At 47.5% G+C, this 15,846-nt stretch overlaps 1 protein-coding gene across 2 annotated transcripts; it reads left to right on the top strand.

The window, feature by feature from the left end:
- Window positions 1-1,199: 1,199 nt before the first annotated feature.
- On the top strand, window positions 1,200-10,795 carry Fcrla (Fc receptor like A). 2 transcript variants are annotated; one of them, XM_032915164.1, is made up of 6 exons: window positions 1,200-1,300; window positions 5,620-5,793; window positions 6,252-6,518; window positions 7,015-7,299; window positions 9,777-10,009; window positions 10,600-10,795. In XM_032915164.1, the coding sequence occupies exons 1-6, from the start codon at window positions 1,222-1,224 to the stop codon at window positions 10,603-10,605; spliced, it is 1,044 nt and encodes a 347-aa protein (XP_032771055.1). In that variant the 5' UTR covers window positions 1,200-1,221; the 3' UTR covers window positions 10,606-10,795. The 2 variants fall into 2 exon arrangements, with proteins under 2 accessions (XP_032771055.1, XP_032771054.1); XM_032915163.1 differs by lacking the exon at window positions 10,600-10,795 and having other exon boundaries at window positions 1,218-1,300; window positions 9,777-10,024.
- The last annotated feature ends 5,051 nt before the right edge of the window (window positions 10,796-15,846 follow it).

Genomic DNA, 15,846 nt, shown 5'->3' with positions numbered 1-15,846 from the left:
TTACTGCCTCACTTCACTGCCTTCCTTCCCCCACACCCACATTCAACCAGCTCTGGACTCCCTGGGGCCGTCTGCGCAAAAACATACACTTCTTACATAATGGAAAAGTTATTCTAACTGCTTCTACTAGGTGCAGAAAACGGTACTCTCCCACGCCCACATGGCCGACCTGCCGGTCCCGATCTGTTTTGTCATAACTGACTGACCATGCAGTCCCACCCTCTCTCTGCCTTCCTTTGAGACCCACATTTCTGATGACACTCCTCTCCTTCAAATATACCTGGGACCTGGGTGTGTGTGGTGTGACAAGGGGAAGGAGAAGAATGGGATCTCCATGCAAAGAGGCACAGGGCCTGCGACTGAGGAAACAGCTGGAGTTAGGGGCAGTGGTTCCCATAGGGCCACACAGAGGTGAAGAGAGATGACATGGCTTCCACACTGCCCATGTTCCCTAGTCCCTTCCAGCTGTTCGAGGACTGGATACTTCTGTCTCCACGTCCCGGAACCTGAATCTTGGGCTTCTTGCCAACGATCTCTGGGAATGGATTTTATTTTATTTTATTTTATTTTTTTACTTTTTGCTCTTTCCCATGGCTCTACCTCTGCCTTGTATGTAGATTTCCACCGAGGCTGAACAGCCTGTATCGTGCTGCGGAAACAAAGCTAAGACACAGGTCAGGAGAAACTTGAATACAAGTTCAAGTGGACTTTGCGTGGGCAGAGTCAGTAGAGACCAATTTGACAGCTGCCCTTATCAATCTGTCCTGCCCTCTCTCCTGCTGTATTTTAATCACTGGACACAGGTAAAGCTCGGAGCAGGAGGAGCAGGACGCTTCCACAACCCATCGCTCACACCCCAGTGGTTTTCCTCCATTAACTTCCTGCCTCCTGCCTCCTGCTTCCAGTGAGCTGGATTGTGGTCAGGTTGACCTCTCCCAGAGGTAGTCTGAAGACCAATTGATCACTAATCATAACGTTTTGAAAAGTCCCTGAGCGCAAATGAACGATCGAGAGCCCTAGCATTTCATCTACAACCTGAAGGATGAAGGCCGGCGTCAGAAGCAACCTGGCCAAAAATGAATGCCAAGAGCCAATCACAGACTCGGCCACAGGTGTGGGGAGACAAGACAGTTAGATTTATTTCCTCTTTTCTAATTTGAGAGGTTTCATGTTGAAGAAAGTCAGTATGTTGGGGTTGCAGGAGGTATAAACACAGTCACTATGAAGCTGAGCTGTATGCTCATAGAATGGGCTCTTTATGTCTGTCCCGCTGTGCTCCTGGCAACCCAGATGTCCCTGGGTAAGTAAGACGTGTGAATGTTGGTGTGGAAATGAGATGCGCCTAATCCCCAGAAAAACCTCAAAGGTAAGAAACATGGACTGACTTTGCCTTGAAGAGAATTACTGTTCAGACAGGACAAGGACAGATAGAAGACAAGTCTGGTGTGAGGGACTGAATGGCTCTTTCTAAATATAAAAATTCAGATATTTTCCATCCTAAAAGTCCCTTCTGACTATGAAGCCTTTGCCAACTGCAAATCTTAGCTCTTACTTTTCGGATCCAACTTTCTTGGAAGAGCAGTGCTGGCTCCACCTCCCGCCTTCTCGCCCTTCCGCTTCCCCTGGAGGCTGGTTTCAGTCTAGGATACAGTGACCTCTGCACTCACCAGGTCACTGTACACTTTTCCCGTCTTATGATGGGTTTCTTTGTTTCCTGTAGCTCTGTTGGCTGCTGCTTCTCTCTTGCAGCCTCTGTTTTCCTGACTGCCACTTACTCTGTGTATTGCTTGGATGTCTTTTGGTCCTTCGGTCGCTTTTCTTTGCCTTCCGTACACTCTAGTGTCCTCTATTAAATCCCCCCCTCTCTTCCTCTCCCTCTTCCTCTCCCTCCCTACCTCTCCCTGTCTGTCTCTCCCCCCCTCCTGTCTGTCTCTTTTCTCTCCCCCACTCCCTTGTCTTTGTTTCTGTCTCTCCCAGTCTCTCTCCCTCTCTCTCTCCCTCTCTCTGTCTTTCCCTCTCCTTCCCCTTCCCCTCAGTCTCTTAGTAAGCCAGTATAAGTGTATGTGTATGTTTTCTCTTTAGCAGTTGTACAGTTTAGAGCCTCGAGCACTTTTCCAGCTCTACTCATGCTTTGACTTTCACATTGAATAGTAACCTTTATACAGACATTTTGACCTGTGTGTGTCCCCCAGTACCAACACAATATGACCAGAGATGAGTTCACACATCCTCTGGATCCTCCCTTCTTTAAATTTACTTTTTATCTGATCTCAGGTCATTAGACTAGCCCTTGGCTGGAAACCTGAGAGGCATTCTGAACTCTTCCTTTGTCATTCTCTGAATCATCAACGGTGGCAAATTTCACCTCTTAAATTGCTTTCCCAACCAGTGTCTTCCCTGAACCACTACAAATGCTTCCTTAGGACGAGTCTTCATCACGTGTGACTGCACTATGCAATGGCTTCCTGGCCCACCCTGTCTCAGCCTCATCTTGCAGAATGAATTCTTTCTATATCCAGAGTGACTTCTAAAACTCAAGTTCTTGTCTTGGTACATGAAACCCCAAACCTGGTACCTACTAAACCTTCTCAGCCTCTTCTTCAGCACCCCAAAGCCTTCCCACTCCCACTCTAACAAAATCTCCACCAGCCCACATTTCCATTCACAGCCCAGATTCCTGTCTGCCTCCGAGGTTTGCTCTGAGATTGTTAGCTCCATCTGAAGTGAACTCTGCTTCGAAGCCACAGTCCTCTCCCCCACTACAGGCATCTAAGTATCCTTAAAGACTCCATCTTGGTCTTCCAAAAGAAGTCTTGTTGAATCCCCAGCAGCTGCTGCTGACACTTTGCTGCTATTGCTTCTATCCAAACACTACAATAATCCTTTCATGTTCGTGGTCTTCCACCAAACCCACAGCTATTTTTGGTTTTGTAGCAAGAACTGTGGTCTTGGTATCACATACTCTGACTTCAAGCCCCTCTCCCAGTTACTATTTCTGTATCACTTTGAAAAATTCCCTTTCAGTTGAGCTTAAGACTCAGGACTAAGAAGCTTGAGGCAGGAGGATTGCCTCAAGTTCAAAGTCAGCTTAAGTTTCATTGCAAGTACCAGACCATCCAGGGATGCATCACAAAATCCTATTTTTTTTAAATCACTTTTAATACATCTGAATTCACTTTTCTCTGTTGTAAAAATGAGAAATAATACCTTCCATAGAACCATGTAAGATTTATCAAATAGAAATGCCAGCTAAGCCAACAAGGCTTTAACTTTAATTAATTAACTCATTATCTGATTTACTAACTTTACATGTGACTGCTTTGGCTGAGGGTTTGTCTGGCAGCACGTGCATGCCTGATGCCTTCAGAGGTCAGAAGAGAATATCACATCCCTGCAACTAGGGTTCTATCTAGATGGTTGGGAGCCACCATGTGGATGCCAGGAACCAAACTTAGATACTCTGCAAGACCAAGAAGTATTTTTTTTTCTTTTTTTTCGGAACTGGGGACCGAACCCAGGGCCTTGCGCTTGCTAGGCAAACGCTCTACCACTGAGCTAAATCCCCAACCTCCCAAGAAGTATTTTTAACAGCTAACCCTACGCCCCAGCCCCGAGGCTTTACTTTATTATTATTATTATTTTTTTTTTTTAAGAAACAAAACAAAAGGACACTGAGTGCAGTCGTCTGATGGTGAAGGAACTGAAAAGAGGTAGAGAGAAGAGGGCAGAACTAAAGAAAACACTGGTACCAAGACAGTGCGAACCAGGAAGTAGACTTAATAAGGAAGTTAAAAAGTCTGAGAGTCCGGGGCACTGACGGTGGATGAGAACAAAGGTTCCCAGGACCGGAGGGAGTGGAGTGGACAAGTAAACATATATGAATATGAGGAGAGGAACTAAGCAGGGCAAGGAGCATCCAGAGCTGAGAGAAATGTCGTTTACCTATCCTGGGTCAGCCATGGACCTAAGAGAGAGATTGTAGAGATGTGGGGAGAGCTCACTAAGTTTCAACCCGGAGGCAGACTTGTTCCCCGGTTACCAGTGCAGTAAAGGATCGCAGTGGGGGAAGGATGGAGACAGAGCTTTGCCATTGCTACAGGGAAGTTCAAGGGCAGAGGTCATCAAAGTAAGGGATAATTGAAAAGTGAAGGATTGACTGGCTGGTGGCTGCATGCATGTGTCTTTAATGCCAGCTCTCAGGAGGCAGAGGCAGGCAGATCCCAGAGTTCAAGGACAGCCTGCTCTACACAGCAAGTTCCAGGACAGTAAGAGCTACACACAGAAATGCTGTCTCTAAAACGCAAGAAAAAGAGAAAAGAGAAAAATGAACACTTGAAAGGGGGAAAGGAGGGGGAAGAGGGGCAAAGCTACCTCTTTTGTAGACAACATATTCTTTTTTAAAAAATTGATTATTTTATTTATTTACATTTCAAATGTTGTCCGCCTTCCTGGTCTCCCCTCTGCAACCCCCCATCCCATCCCCCTCCTCTTTGCCTCTAAGAGGGTGATCCCTCAAACACACACCTACTCCCGTCTCACCCCTCTAGCATCCTCCTTCTCTGGGGCATCAAGCCTCCACAGAACCAAGGGCCTCCCCTCCCATTGATGCCAGACAAGGCCATCCTCTGCTACATATGTAGCAGGAGCCATGGACTCACCCATGGTGTGCTCTTTGTTGGTCTCTGTGGAGCTCTGAGGGGTCCGGTTAGTTGACACTGTTGTCCTTCCTGTGGGGTTGCAATCCTCTTCAGCTCCTTCAGTCCTTCCCTAACTTATCCATTGGGATCCCCGGGCTCAGCCCAATGGTTAGACAACATATTCTATCCTAAAGAGCCAAGTAGTTTTGGGAAAATGAAAGTCGGGACAGGATGTCACCAAGGAGGATCAGAGGAGTGAATTAAAACTCCGTTTGGGCAGTGAAGTAAAACGATCACTGCATTTGAACTTACACCTGACATTCTTGCTCAGCGAATCCCCAAGTCTTTCTTTCTTGACGTTTACATTTGATTTCGTAGAACTGCTTCTTTAAAACTTATAGGAGGGACAACCTGGCATTGTAGCTTACACCTGTGGCTGAGGCAGGAGGATGGTTGCAAGTTCAAGGTCAGCCTGGGTTACATAGTAAGTTCCAGCCTGACTTGGACTGCAGAGCCTGACCTTGCTCATAAAACGTCCTCAACAACAAAGCTTACCAAATGCTGGTGGACACACATATCTGAAAGGCTTGTGGAGATTAAACAGCGCACGGATGTGCCAGCAGTGTGTGGCACTAGTGGATCCTCCTCCTGCTGTGGTGTCATGGCTGTCACCATCCTTTGGTTTCCTGACCCAACAGCTGGATGTCATGCTGGTGAATTTACTGTTCCTTCATTCCCCCACCCCACCCCCACTCTAAATCATAGTCTTTTCACTGAGAGGCCTGAATGCCAGTGAGCCAAGGTCAAAGCCATCCCGCTGAAGACCCACAGGAGTCTCTTAGAGAGGTTTGGCGTTTTCCTCTTCTCTCCTGAGAAGATATTCCCTAGGGCATTAGAGGAGCCCGTGTGGAGGGCCATTCTTATCCCCTTTCCCTAAGTTGCTGTATCAGTTTCTGTTTCTCCCCCGGCCATCCCTCCTCAGCTGCCAGTTTGGAGACTCTGAAGTGTGAAGGACCGGTCAGCACTGAGCACAGCAGCTGCCTTGCTGCTACTGAGGAGGATGAGGGTGATGACGACATGGCCCGCTCCGGTGAAGCTGACTTCGAGTTCAAGGGCTACACATTCAGTAAACCCTTCCACCTCATCGTTTCCTATGGTGAGGTTCCAATGTCTCAAACCACTCCTGAGAGCCCCAGGTCACTCAGGAAACCCGCATAGGTAGAAGTTCTTAGTTCCCCCATCCTCAGCTCCCAGGAGACAACATGGCCTTAGTCCTGGGCCCTAGAGTTGTTCTCTCGACACTGGGTCAATCATGAAGGCACAAGACAGGGTGAGGAAATGTGGTAAGCAATCCATAACACTAATTCAGTCTCTAAGTAAAAACTGTTCCCCAGTTACCAGTATACTTTGGAACTAGAGGGCAGGAGTAGAGTGGGGGGGCAGAGGGGAAAAAAGGTCTTTGCCATTGTTATGTGAGTTCTAAGGGGCAGAGAGCGGTAAGATGGGATAGTAAGAGTTGAAAGTGACCTGGAAAGTTTAGGGCACCTGCTATGGGCATTGCTTGGGACCCCCTAAGGGATGTGAACGCTACTGAGCTCTTACTCTGGGCCACAGACTGGCTGATCCTCCAAGGTCCAGCTACATCGATATTTGAAGGAGACGCACTGGTTCTGCACTGCCGTGCCTGGCAAGACTGGCCACTGACTCAGGTCATTTTCTACCGAGAGGGCTCAGCTCTGGGTCCTCCTGGATCTAAAAGTGAATTCTCTATCGCCGTGGCGCAAAAGTCAGACAGCGGGCACTACCACTGCAGCGGCATCTTCAGAAGCCCTGGTCCTGGGAGCCGAGAGACTGCATCCCCTGTGGCCATCACTGTCCAAGGTGAGAGTCTGAGGGAGTGTTGCTGAGGTAGATTTGGGTGAGAAGAACAGAGAGGCCAGGACCATCCAGGCCTATGCTTTCTGATGTTCACAGATCTGGAGCCTGGATTATTGTCAGATTTGCTCATCTGTGGATCTTTTCTAGTCCCTGCCTAGAAGGGAAAGAAGCAAGAAGAGAAGGGAGGAGGGAGGGAAAGAGGAAGAAAGGGAAGAAATAAAAGGGGAAGGAAAAAAAAGGAAGACAGGAAGGAAGGGAGAAGGGGAAGGAGGAAGGAGGAGAAGGAAAGAGGAAGAGGGAAAAGAAGAGGAAGAGGGGAAGGGGGATGAGGAGAAAGAGGAAGAGGGGAGGAGGAGAAAGAAGTTGAAAGTTTCAGATGGGACCTTCCTAAACAGAACCCAAACCTAATAGAACCAGAGGAGAGGACGGGCAGGGGAAGCTATGGGTCTGTTGAGTACAGAATGGTTGAACTCTTCTTCACTGCTTGTTTTTTTCCTAGAGTTGTTCGCAGCCCCAGTTCTCAAAGCCTTACCTTCTAGTGGACCCCAAGAGGGAGGCTCAGTGACCCTGAGCTGTGAGACAAAGCTGTCCCCGCAGAGGTCAGCTTCCCGCCTCCTCTTCTCATTCTACAAGGATGGAAGGTCACTGAGTAGCAGAGGAATCTCTTCAGAACTCCGGATCCCCAAAGCCTCAGAAGAACACTCTGGCTCCTACTGGTGTGAGGTAGCAACTGAGGATAGACAAATTTCGAAGCAGAGCCCACAGCTGGAGATCCGGGTACAGGGTGAGTTAATGTGTACGTGTGCCTGTAGGGTGTGCATGAGACAAGACTGAGTTTGTCAAGCAAACTCTGGAGGAAGGAGATGAAGAGTGGATGCAGGAGAGACAGGGCAATAATCCAAAGTCCTTGAAGGTGGAAGAGAGTTCAGAACGAGACTGTCTTCCTTGGACTGTGGAATCTACCACACCAAGACCTAAGCTGACCCCTCTTGTATCTCCCTATAAAATAGAGGATTCCTATGTGATCTGAACATTTATGGAAGCGTCATACCTAGAATGCATATAATATCTAGAAAAGGCCAGCCAGGACTGCACAGTGAAACCTCATCTCAAACAAACAAACGGCCTCTAGAAAGAGTAAAATGTATGTCAGATTCTAGAAGTTACCACCAGTAAGGCTGCATTGCTACTTGACACACACCTACGAGTCTCCTAGGCTGACGAGAAAGCTTGAAGGCATGTTGTATGGAAAACAGTGGAAGAGAATCGTGATAGTCACCCTGAGGAAAGGATGCCTCGAGTGACCCATGCAGAGGGTCACTCGACTGAAGCAAAGACGAACAACTAGACTAGTGTAACATACAGGAAAAGGTTGAGCCCAGAGTATACCTCCGAAATTAAATTCTGCCTCGAAAGAGAACAAATTGGGTTGACTAAACGATAAGGTGTCCATACAAAAGATTCTCAAGCACAGAGAGTCAAGCTTCAGACTAAGATTTGCTTTCGGAAGGACGTAAGAGTCAGTGGCAGAACCTTCCCCCAATGAATAAAGATTTTAAGGGACCAATCACTGGGCGAGTAGGCAGGACTTCCGGGCAGGAAGAGGAAGAGGGGAGGCAGGAGAAAGTAACTTCCTTTTGGACGAGCGCGAACATGGAGGAGAAATGTAAGTAGCAGAGGTCCTCTGGTTCAGGTGGTGGATCCATCGGAATCTGCTACCGGAGGATTTATAACTTAGAATAGCTTACAAAATTAGGGTATTAGTTTCTGCGCCCAGCGATTGTGTTACCTGTTGATTCTAAACTAAGTTTGTGGGGTGTTTTCCTTCACACGGTGACTCAGCTGGGTTCCAGAGAGAAAGGTATGGCAGCAGAGCGTGGGTTTGTGAGAAGTGGAAATTTGGGAGTGTTGGTCGGGCTTCGCGGCAGCCAGCTGCTAGGAGGAGAGAGCGTTTTCAGAGCTCTGAATCGGAGTCTGCCGAACTGTGAACAGGCCGGCCTGTCCGCCCGCGCCAGCAGTAGCGTGGATTACTAATTATTCTTTCACACAACAAGAGCCCTCATGCCCTGGCTGTCATTGAGTGCCACAGCCACTTTCAGAAAAGAGGAAAGATTGATTCTGTAACCAAACACAGTGTGGGTTCACATGTTGAGTTCAATACCAAAATAAGCAGAGCCAAGGAAGGGTCAGGTGGCTGTGAAGAGACACCATGACTAAGGCAACTCTTACAAAGGCACATATTGTATTGGGACTGGCTTACAGTTCAGAGCCCATAACCGTCACGCGGGAAACATGGCAGTGTGCATAGCAGACATAACACTGAGAAGAACCTGAACGTTCTACATCTGGATCGGCAGGCACCGGGAAGAAAACAGGCTTGAGCTTCTGTGAGACCGCAGAACCTGTCCCTACAGAGACATACTTCCCCTAGGAAGGTCACATCTCCTAGCAGGGCCACTTCCTATGGGTCTAAGGGAGCTATTAATACTTAAACCACACCCCACAAAGGTATACAAGAGTGAAGAAAGATTTATTTTTTTATGTCAGGCAAGAAGAGGACAGGTGTTATTTACAAAGCAAGACCCTCAGAGCTTGGGAAGTTTATATATTCATGTAAGGGTTGGTCCATTCTTAAACCTCAGTTAAGCAGTGCATTCCGAGCATGCTCTGTTTAAACTCCTGAGTTAAGATGGTTGACATGGGGGTTGGGGATTTAGCTCAGCGGTAGAGCACTTGCCTAGCAAGCGCAAGGCCCTGGGTTCGGTCCCCAGCTCCGAAAAAACAAAAACTGAAAAAAAAAGATGGTTGACATGTTTTGGGGTGTGCTTAGATGAAATGGAGGATGTGCTTGAAACATTAAACTGGTAGGCGGGAATACCTCTGGGTGTACTGAGTTGGCATTCTAGAGTTTTAGCTGAAATAAAAGAAGGAAGACTTTGAAGAAACATTCATAGAGGAGCTTGCTCTGAAGTTGCCTGCCTCACTTTGTAGCTAACAGTATGAGGGCAGGGCCAGAGTCAAGCATCATTTTTTTTCTTTCAGTTTTTAAGATAAGGTCTTACTTCGTGTCTTTGGCTGACCTTCGGTTTACTCTGTAGACCAAGCTGGGCTTGAACTTGCAATGCTCCTTCTGCCTGCGCTTCCCGAGCACAGGGATTGCAGGTGTACACCACCGTGACCAGACAGGTTTGACTTGCCTGTGCTTCCTGCCCGTAGTTAAAGGTCCCTTAAATTCTGCTTTTTCCTCCATCTTGAATACAGCTCTTCAGAAACCAGCTACTCCAGAAACCCCTCCTCCTGCAAAAACTCCTGGTCCTCTGCCTTTACTACCCACTCCTTCTGATGAGCAGCCAGTATTCTCCTTCTCAGACCCCTACCTTACTTACCGGATAAACCGCCTTCTCAGACAAATGCAAGATGTAAGAATTCTCCTTGGTCATCTGGTCATGGAACTGAGGAACTTGTCTGCCCACCGGAAGCCTGCCACCACAAAGGTTGCTGACAAATGAAAGCTTTTCATTCATCCGTGATATTTAACCACCAGAATCATTCCAGCTCTTTCTGTACCACACATATTCAGTTATCGTTTTGCAAGCTGGTTTGATACTTTGTTAGAATAATGAAACTGGGGGTTGGGGATTTAACTCAGTGGTAGAGCGCTTGCCTAGGAAGCACAAGGCCCTGGGTTCGGTCCCCAGCTCCGAAAAAAAGAACCAAAAAAAAAGCACGTAGAATAATGAAACTGAGTGTGAATAAATGTGTACAGGGTTACACCCAGAATTTGCCTATTTTCTTTAGCCCTGACAAGGTCATTGTGCATCCTAGACCAGGAATTTCTTTCTGTTGCCCAGAACAGAATTTAAAGAGAAGCAAAAAAAAAAAAAAAAAGGTTTTGTACTGCAATATCAACTTGGGGTGGGGGAACAATTTCTCTTACCTATATTCCCACAGGGAACATTTAACAATGTTTCCCAGAATTTGGGGTTTCACACAGGGTGGGAAGAATGTATATACTACTAGAATTTAATAAGTTAAGGCATTTATAAGCCAAAGAGGCTGATGACCATCTTTTTTTTTTTTCCAGAGTTGAGGACCAAACCCAGGACCTTGCGCTTGCTAGGCAAGTGCTCTACCACTGAACTAAATCCCCAGCCCGGCTGATGACCATCTTATAGTGCATAAGACAACCCTTTTCCCCAATAAAAAATTTTTCTCGTCCCCAAATTTTCTAGTGTTAAAGTTATGAAATGTGATGCTAATAAATGCTAGGGGTTAATTTAGGACTTCATTTCTTTTAATTATTCTCCCTCAACAACTATTACTTGCATGGTAGTGCTTAGTCCTCTGGTTTAAGTTTCTATAGGCCTCCTTTTACCTATGTTGAAATTAGTTTGTGTATGTGTATGTGTGTACGTCCTGTGGAGGTCAGAAGAGGGCATCAGATCCCCTGGAGCTGGAGTTCTGAGCTGCACAGTATGGGTATTGGGAATTGACCTATTCTCTGGAAGAATAGCGAGCACTCCTAGTCCCTGAGCTATCTCTCAGCAGCACCACCTCGAGGGTTGAAATATTAATCCCTAAGATGATGGCGTGAGCAGCAGGAGCCTTGGGGGGGTGTTTTGGTAATAAGAACAGAGTTCTCAGGATTAGGGTTGATACCTGTATTTAAAAAGCCCCAAAGCTAGTGAGGCCATTGCTTTCACACATTCTGACTAAAATGAATGGCAGAAACAACTTAGAGAGGAATGGAAGCTATCTCGGTTTCAGAGGGTTTCTGTCCGTGTGGGGGAGCACAGCAGCATGACTTAGCCCCAGTGATAAGAGTGTGTTCACATTGTGGTAGGCTAGAAAGAGCCGTGGCCAGCACCAGGGGCAGGTATAGCCTCGAAGGCCTGCTTTCAGTAATTTAATTTGCCTGCTGGGCTCTTCCTAAAGGCTCCACAGCCATCAAAATTGTGTTGAATCTAAGCACCAAATATTCAAAACATAAATCCTGACATTCCATCCCTTAGCCCAAAGGTCATCTCCTAGGGTAAGGAGCATTCATCCCAACTCAAAAGCCACTGCAATTTTAACAGACCCAACATTATTAAGAACTTCTCATATCTCTTTCCTTCTGCTGTGATACTATACCGTGACCAAGGCAACTTCAGAAGTGTGGTGGTTTGAATAGAAATGGCCCTTGCAGACTCATGTGCTTGACTCATGCTTGGCTTATAAATGGTACTATTAGGTATGGCCTTGTTGGAGGAGTATGTCACTATGGGAGCGGGCTTTGAGGGCTCATATATGCTCAAGCTATGCCCAGTGTGGGACACGATCTCCTGCTTCCTGGAAATCAAGCTGTAGAACTTCCAGCTCCTTCTCCAGCACCGTGCCAGCCAGACACTGCCATGTCTCCTACCCTGATGATAATGGACTAAACCTTTGAAACCATAAGCCCGCCCCAATTAAATGTTGCTCTGGTCATGTCTCTTCCCAGCAATAAAACTCTAAAACAAGAAGGAAGAGTTGGTTTGGGCTTATGGTTCTAGGGGAGTTCGTGCTTGCCATTACCGCGGCAGGGAAACATGGCAACATGCGCCAAGCATCATTGTAGGAAGAGCTGAGAGCTCACACAGGAAACAGAGACCATGAGCTCAAACTGTCAGGATTCTTTTGAGCCGCAAACCTGCCCCTGTGACGTACTTCCTCTATCAAGGCCACACTTCTTAAGCCTCCCCCAAACAATCACTAACTGGGGACCCATTGTTAAGATGCCCAGACTGAGCGGGGAACATCTCATTTAAACCACCACACTCTGGGTCCAGCATCCAGGGCACAGAGTTGTGATGTGAGCCTCAGATGGCTTGGGCAGCCCTGCCCCTATGTCCCCAGCGTGCGTGTCTCACTCCACTTGGTGTTTGCAGCTTTTCTTGCCTGATTTATCTCCAACTACGAAGTCTCCATTACAATACTCTGCTCGGGGCTGTGTGCGGAGTCTGACCGTGCGTGGTACGCATGAATTGCCTTGCTTCACAGACCTCTATCTGGAAACTCAGTGCAAGCCGTCATGATCCCTGTAACTGCATGCCTGCAAAACCAGCACCATGTAGACAACAACAAGACTCTGCTGACAGCTGGAAGGTAGCCAGGCTTCCTTTTAAGACGTTTGCAGTGGGCAACTCAACCCTGTGTGATCCTTTTCCAGCAGGGTCCTGAAGAACTCTCTTTTGGGTCCCTTTTCTTCAGGCACTGGGAGAAATTTCTCCCTACAGCATCTTCTGTTACCTCAGTGCATTTTGTTTGGCTTCCCTTTAGTGATGCTAATATCTGTAGGACCTAGAGCTGCTCCCCCACTTACTTTCCTACAGCTTTAATCATATTCACTCCCCCACTTACTTTCCTACAGCTTTAATCATATTCACTCCTTTGCTCTGTACTTGGATTGCTATTGTCCGTTCTCAACTGACGAGAGCTCGCTAGCTGAAAAATTAAGACTTAATGTAACCGCTGGCTGGTGACTTAGCACACCGTGTTGTTCTGTCCTTCCTGACTGAAGAATACTCACGTCATCCTGAATTACGTAGAGCTGAGTTCCCACCGTGGCCTCTCATTGTGTTATTTATTCTGAATGCTGTAGCCTGAAGTAATTTGCAAATGTATACATGATTTTAGATATACCAAGAAGAAACAAAGGAGTAAGATCACACTGATGGTAGTAAAGCTTAGCATCTTCAAGGATGTGATGATTGGTCTTAACTGTCAATTTGATTGGATCTCGAATCAACTACCCTGCTTCTGGGTGGATCTGTGAGGAGATTTCCAGGAAGGATCTGAGGGTAGAAGACATAAGAACTATGTGCCAGTTTATTTTCAAAGGTCGAACCCGTAGGAGATGGAGAAATGGTTCAGTGGTTAAGAGCACTGGCTGCTCTTCCAGGGGACCTAGGTTCAATTCCCAGCACCCACATGGTGGCTCACAACCACCTGTAACTCGAGTTCCAAGGGATCTGATACCCTCTTTTAGCCTCTGCAAGTGCTAGGCATGAGCATGGTACACAGCCATACATGTGGACAATACACACATACACACAGAAAAATAGAATAAATACACACATGCACGTATAGAGGAACATACATTAAACATTATATGATGGGTGCTAATGTCTCCGGGAGAAGAGCGATGGTGTGGATAATAGGAAAATAAGGAAATAATAGAGGAGACTTACGAAGAGTCTTCCTGAGCAGCAGCGTCATGAAGCCCTAATGAGCAATGGGCTTGACAGACTTGTGACAATGAGAACAGACTTGGAGTGAGGTTCCTCCTCAAGCATCCCTGGTGTTTCTGTGACCTCGGTTTCCTCACATGTAAAACACAACTAGTGATAATCCCTTCCCAGAGGCCCCCTGTGAGGAATGATGTAATTGTCCCTGTCTGTGCCGCATTGACAGGGACCTGCCACACGCTGGTGCGCTCGCTGTAAGTGGACTCGTCTCATTATCCCACGCTGTCCCTGAGAACACCCCTCTTACCACAGTCTTTATCAGATGCCCTCACATCTTGCCAGGGCGTACTGTTGGCACAGATTTCAAAGAATGACTCAAACCCACTGTGGTGATGCGTGCCTGTTGTCCCAGCATGTAGAGGGCTAAGGAGAAGAGAAACACCTTAGCCCACTCTAGAGTTTGAGACTAGGCTGCGCAGGACAGCACACCCTTAAGAAGGAAAAACAAAACCTTAAGTTACCTAGATAATCTCCAGACTTTGCACACTAAAGGTGTCGGCAATGTGTAAAGGAGCGAAGAATTAAAGTCCTAGGGAAGGGTCCTGTGTAGAGAAAAAGGCCACTTGGGAAAAGTTCAGAGGAAAGTGTGGAATGAGCAGGTGTGGGGTAGGATGCTTTTCAGGCCTAATTCCAAGTGTGGCTAATGAGCTCCGAGGCCGATTCCTATACGTTCAAGAAAGACTACACAGCTCGTGAATTTTTAATGCGGTCAGGTCTCTTCTGGAATCCAGTAAAGGGACTGAGATCTTTCTCCTGACTTATGAGAAGCCAAATTAGTCTGCTTGTGTAGACTCTGCGAACTTTGACTGTAGAGGAAGCGGGCTGTGCAGACATCAGATCATGGGGACAGGTTATGGTTGTTGTGAGGAATCCCACACTGGTCCCAAGATGAGGAGGCAGGCAGGGCTGGAGGGAAGCATAGGAGTGTCGCCTAAATGGGGCATTCATCTCTGCTCTATCCGGTCCCCTCCCTCCCCCACTCTTGCTCACCTTATCGGATACTTTCCTACTTTTCAGACCTACCTAATAACTCACTCTCTCTCCGTCCCCCTCCCCCTCCCTTCACTCCATCAAGCCATGCTCCCAAAGCAAGATCCAAAAAGGTCAGCATAATTTAAAAGGCTGGTCATATTTTCCTCAGAGGCATTTGTATTTTAACAGGGAAAATGAAATGTGAGGGAATTCTCAGAGGAAAACGTGGTGCATCAGCAAAGCTTGGAGGATTGCGATCTCGGAGAACTGACCGTATCTGGTCACTGATCTCCTTCCTGCTAGAGTTCCAAGGAAAGCAGGCGTCCTGGTTCTAAAGAGCCACCAGCGCAGACAGGGTAGAGCTCAGGGAGACATCCTATCGGGTTGGAAACTTCATGAAACATTTACCTGAAATTCAGGCTCTCCATTGCTCAGGTGTGGTCACATGGCTCCGAGTGCAGGAGGGGCGGAGCAGAGAGGTCGGATTTGAGAAGCCTCGGAGGGGCTCATGCAGTCAGCGACCTCTCTCCCAGGCCACGAGCCCTGGGGACAAGGACGTGGCTGGGGGAGGGTAGTAGGGTCTGGAGGAAGGAAAGAAGAAAAAGCAAGCGAGTGGAGGTACCACAGCGTGAGATCACTGTGGGCAGGGGGTGGGGGGGGGAAGTGTTTCAGATTCAAGGAAGGGAGTAGAGGAAAATACTTGACATTTCTGTTTGTGACTTGAGGAACAACAAGTCAACAGGAGCATGGTAGGATGGATGAACCACACCTTTCTGTCCACCAATTTGTGGGAGGATGTGAGGTCTGCTTCAAGAACACACAATGACCTCTCTAGGCCTTGCACCAAGAATACCTGTCGTCAGGGATTAAGCAGAAAGAAGATGGGCTAGAACATCAGTGGGACTGGCTGGTGGGGCGGGATGGAGTTGGGATGGGATGTCAATGGCACCTACTGGGGATCTATGTGGCTCTTGTGAGCTGTAGAAGGCACAGCTCTATAGGGTCTCTCCTAGTTCTCACCCTCAGCTACTGCCTTTCTTCATTCTGCCTCCATGCCTCCAGCGTCTACAAAGCCTGCAGGCAGATTCATC

The sequence above is a fragment of the Rattus rattus genome, chromosome 10 (genome assembly GCF_011064425.1).
Source record: "Rattus rattus isolate New Zealand chromosome 10, Rrattus_CSIRO_v1, whole genome shotgun sequence".
NCBI classification, from domain to species: Eukaryota; Metazoa; Chordata; class Mammalia; order Rodentia; family Muridae; genus Rattus; species Rattus rattus.
This window is presented reverse-complemented; position numbering and strand designations above follow the sequence as displayed.

Coding starts and splice junctions, on each gene's coding strand:
- Fcrla (XM_032915163.1), top strand. CDS start 1,222: ATGAAGCTGAGCTGTATGCTCATAGAATGGGCTCTTTATGTCTGTCCC. Junction 6,519..7,014: donor TGTGGCCATCACTGTCCAAG/GTGAGAGTCTGA, acceptor TTTTTTTCCTAG/AGTTGTTCGCAGCCCCAGTT. Junction 7,300..9,776: donor GCTGGAGATCCGGGTACAGG/GTGAGTTAATGT, acceptor TCTTGAATACAG/CTCTTCAGAAACCAGCTACT.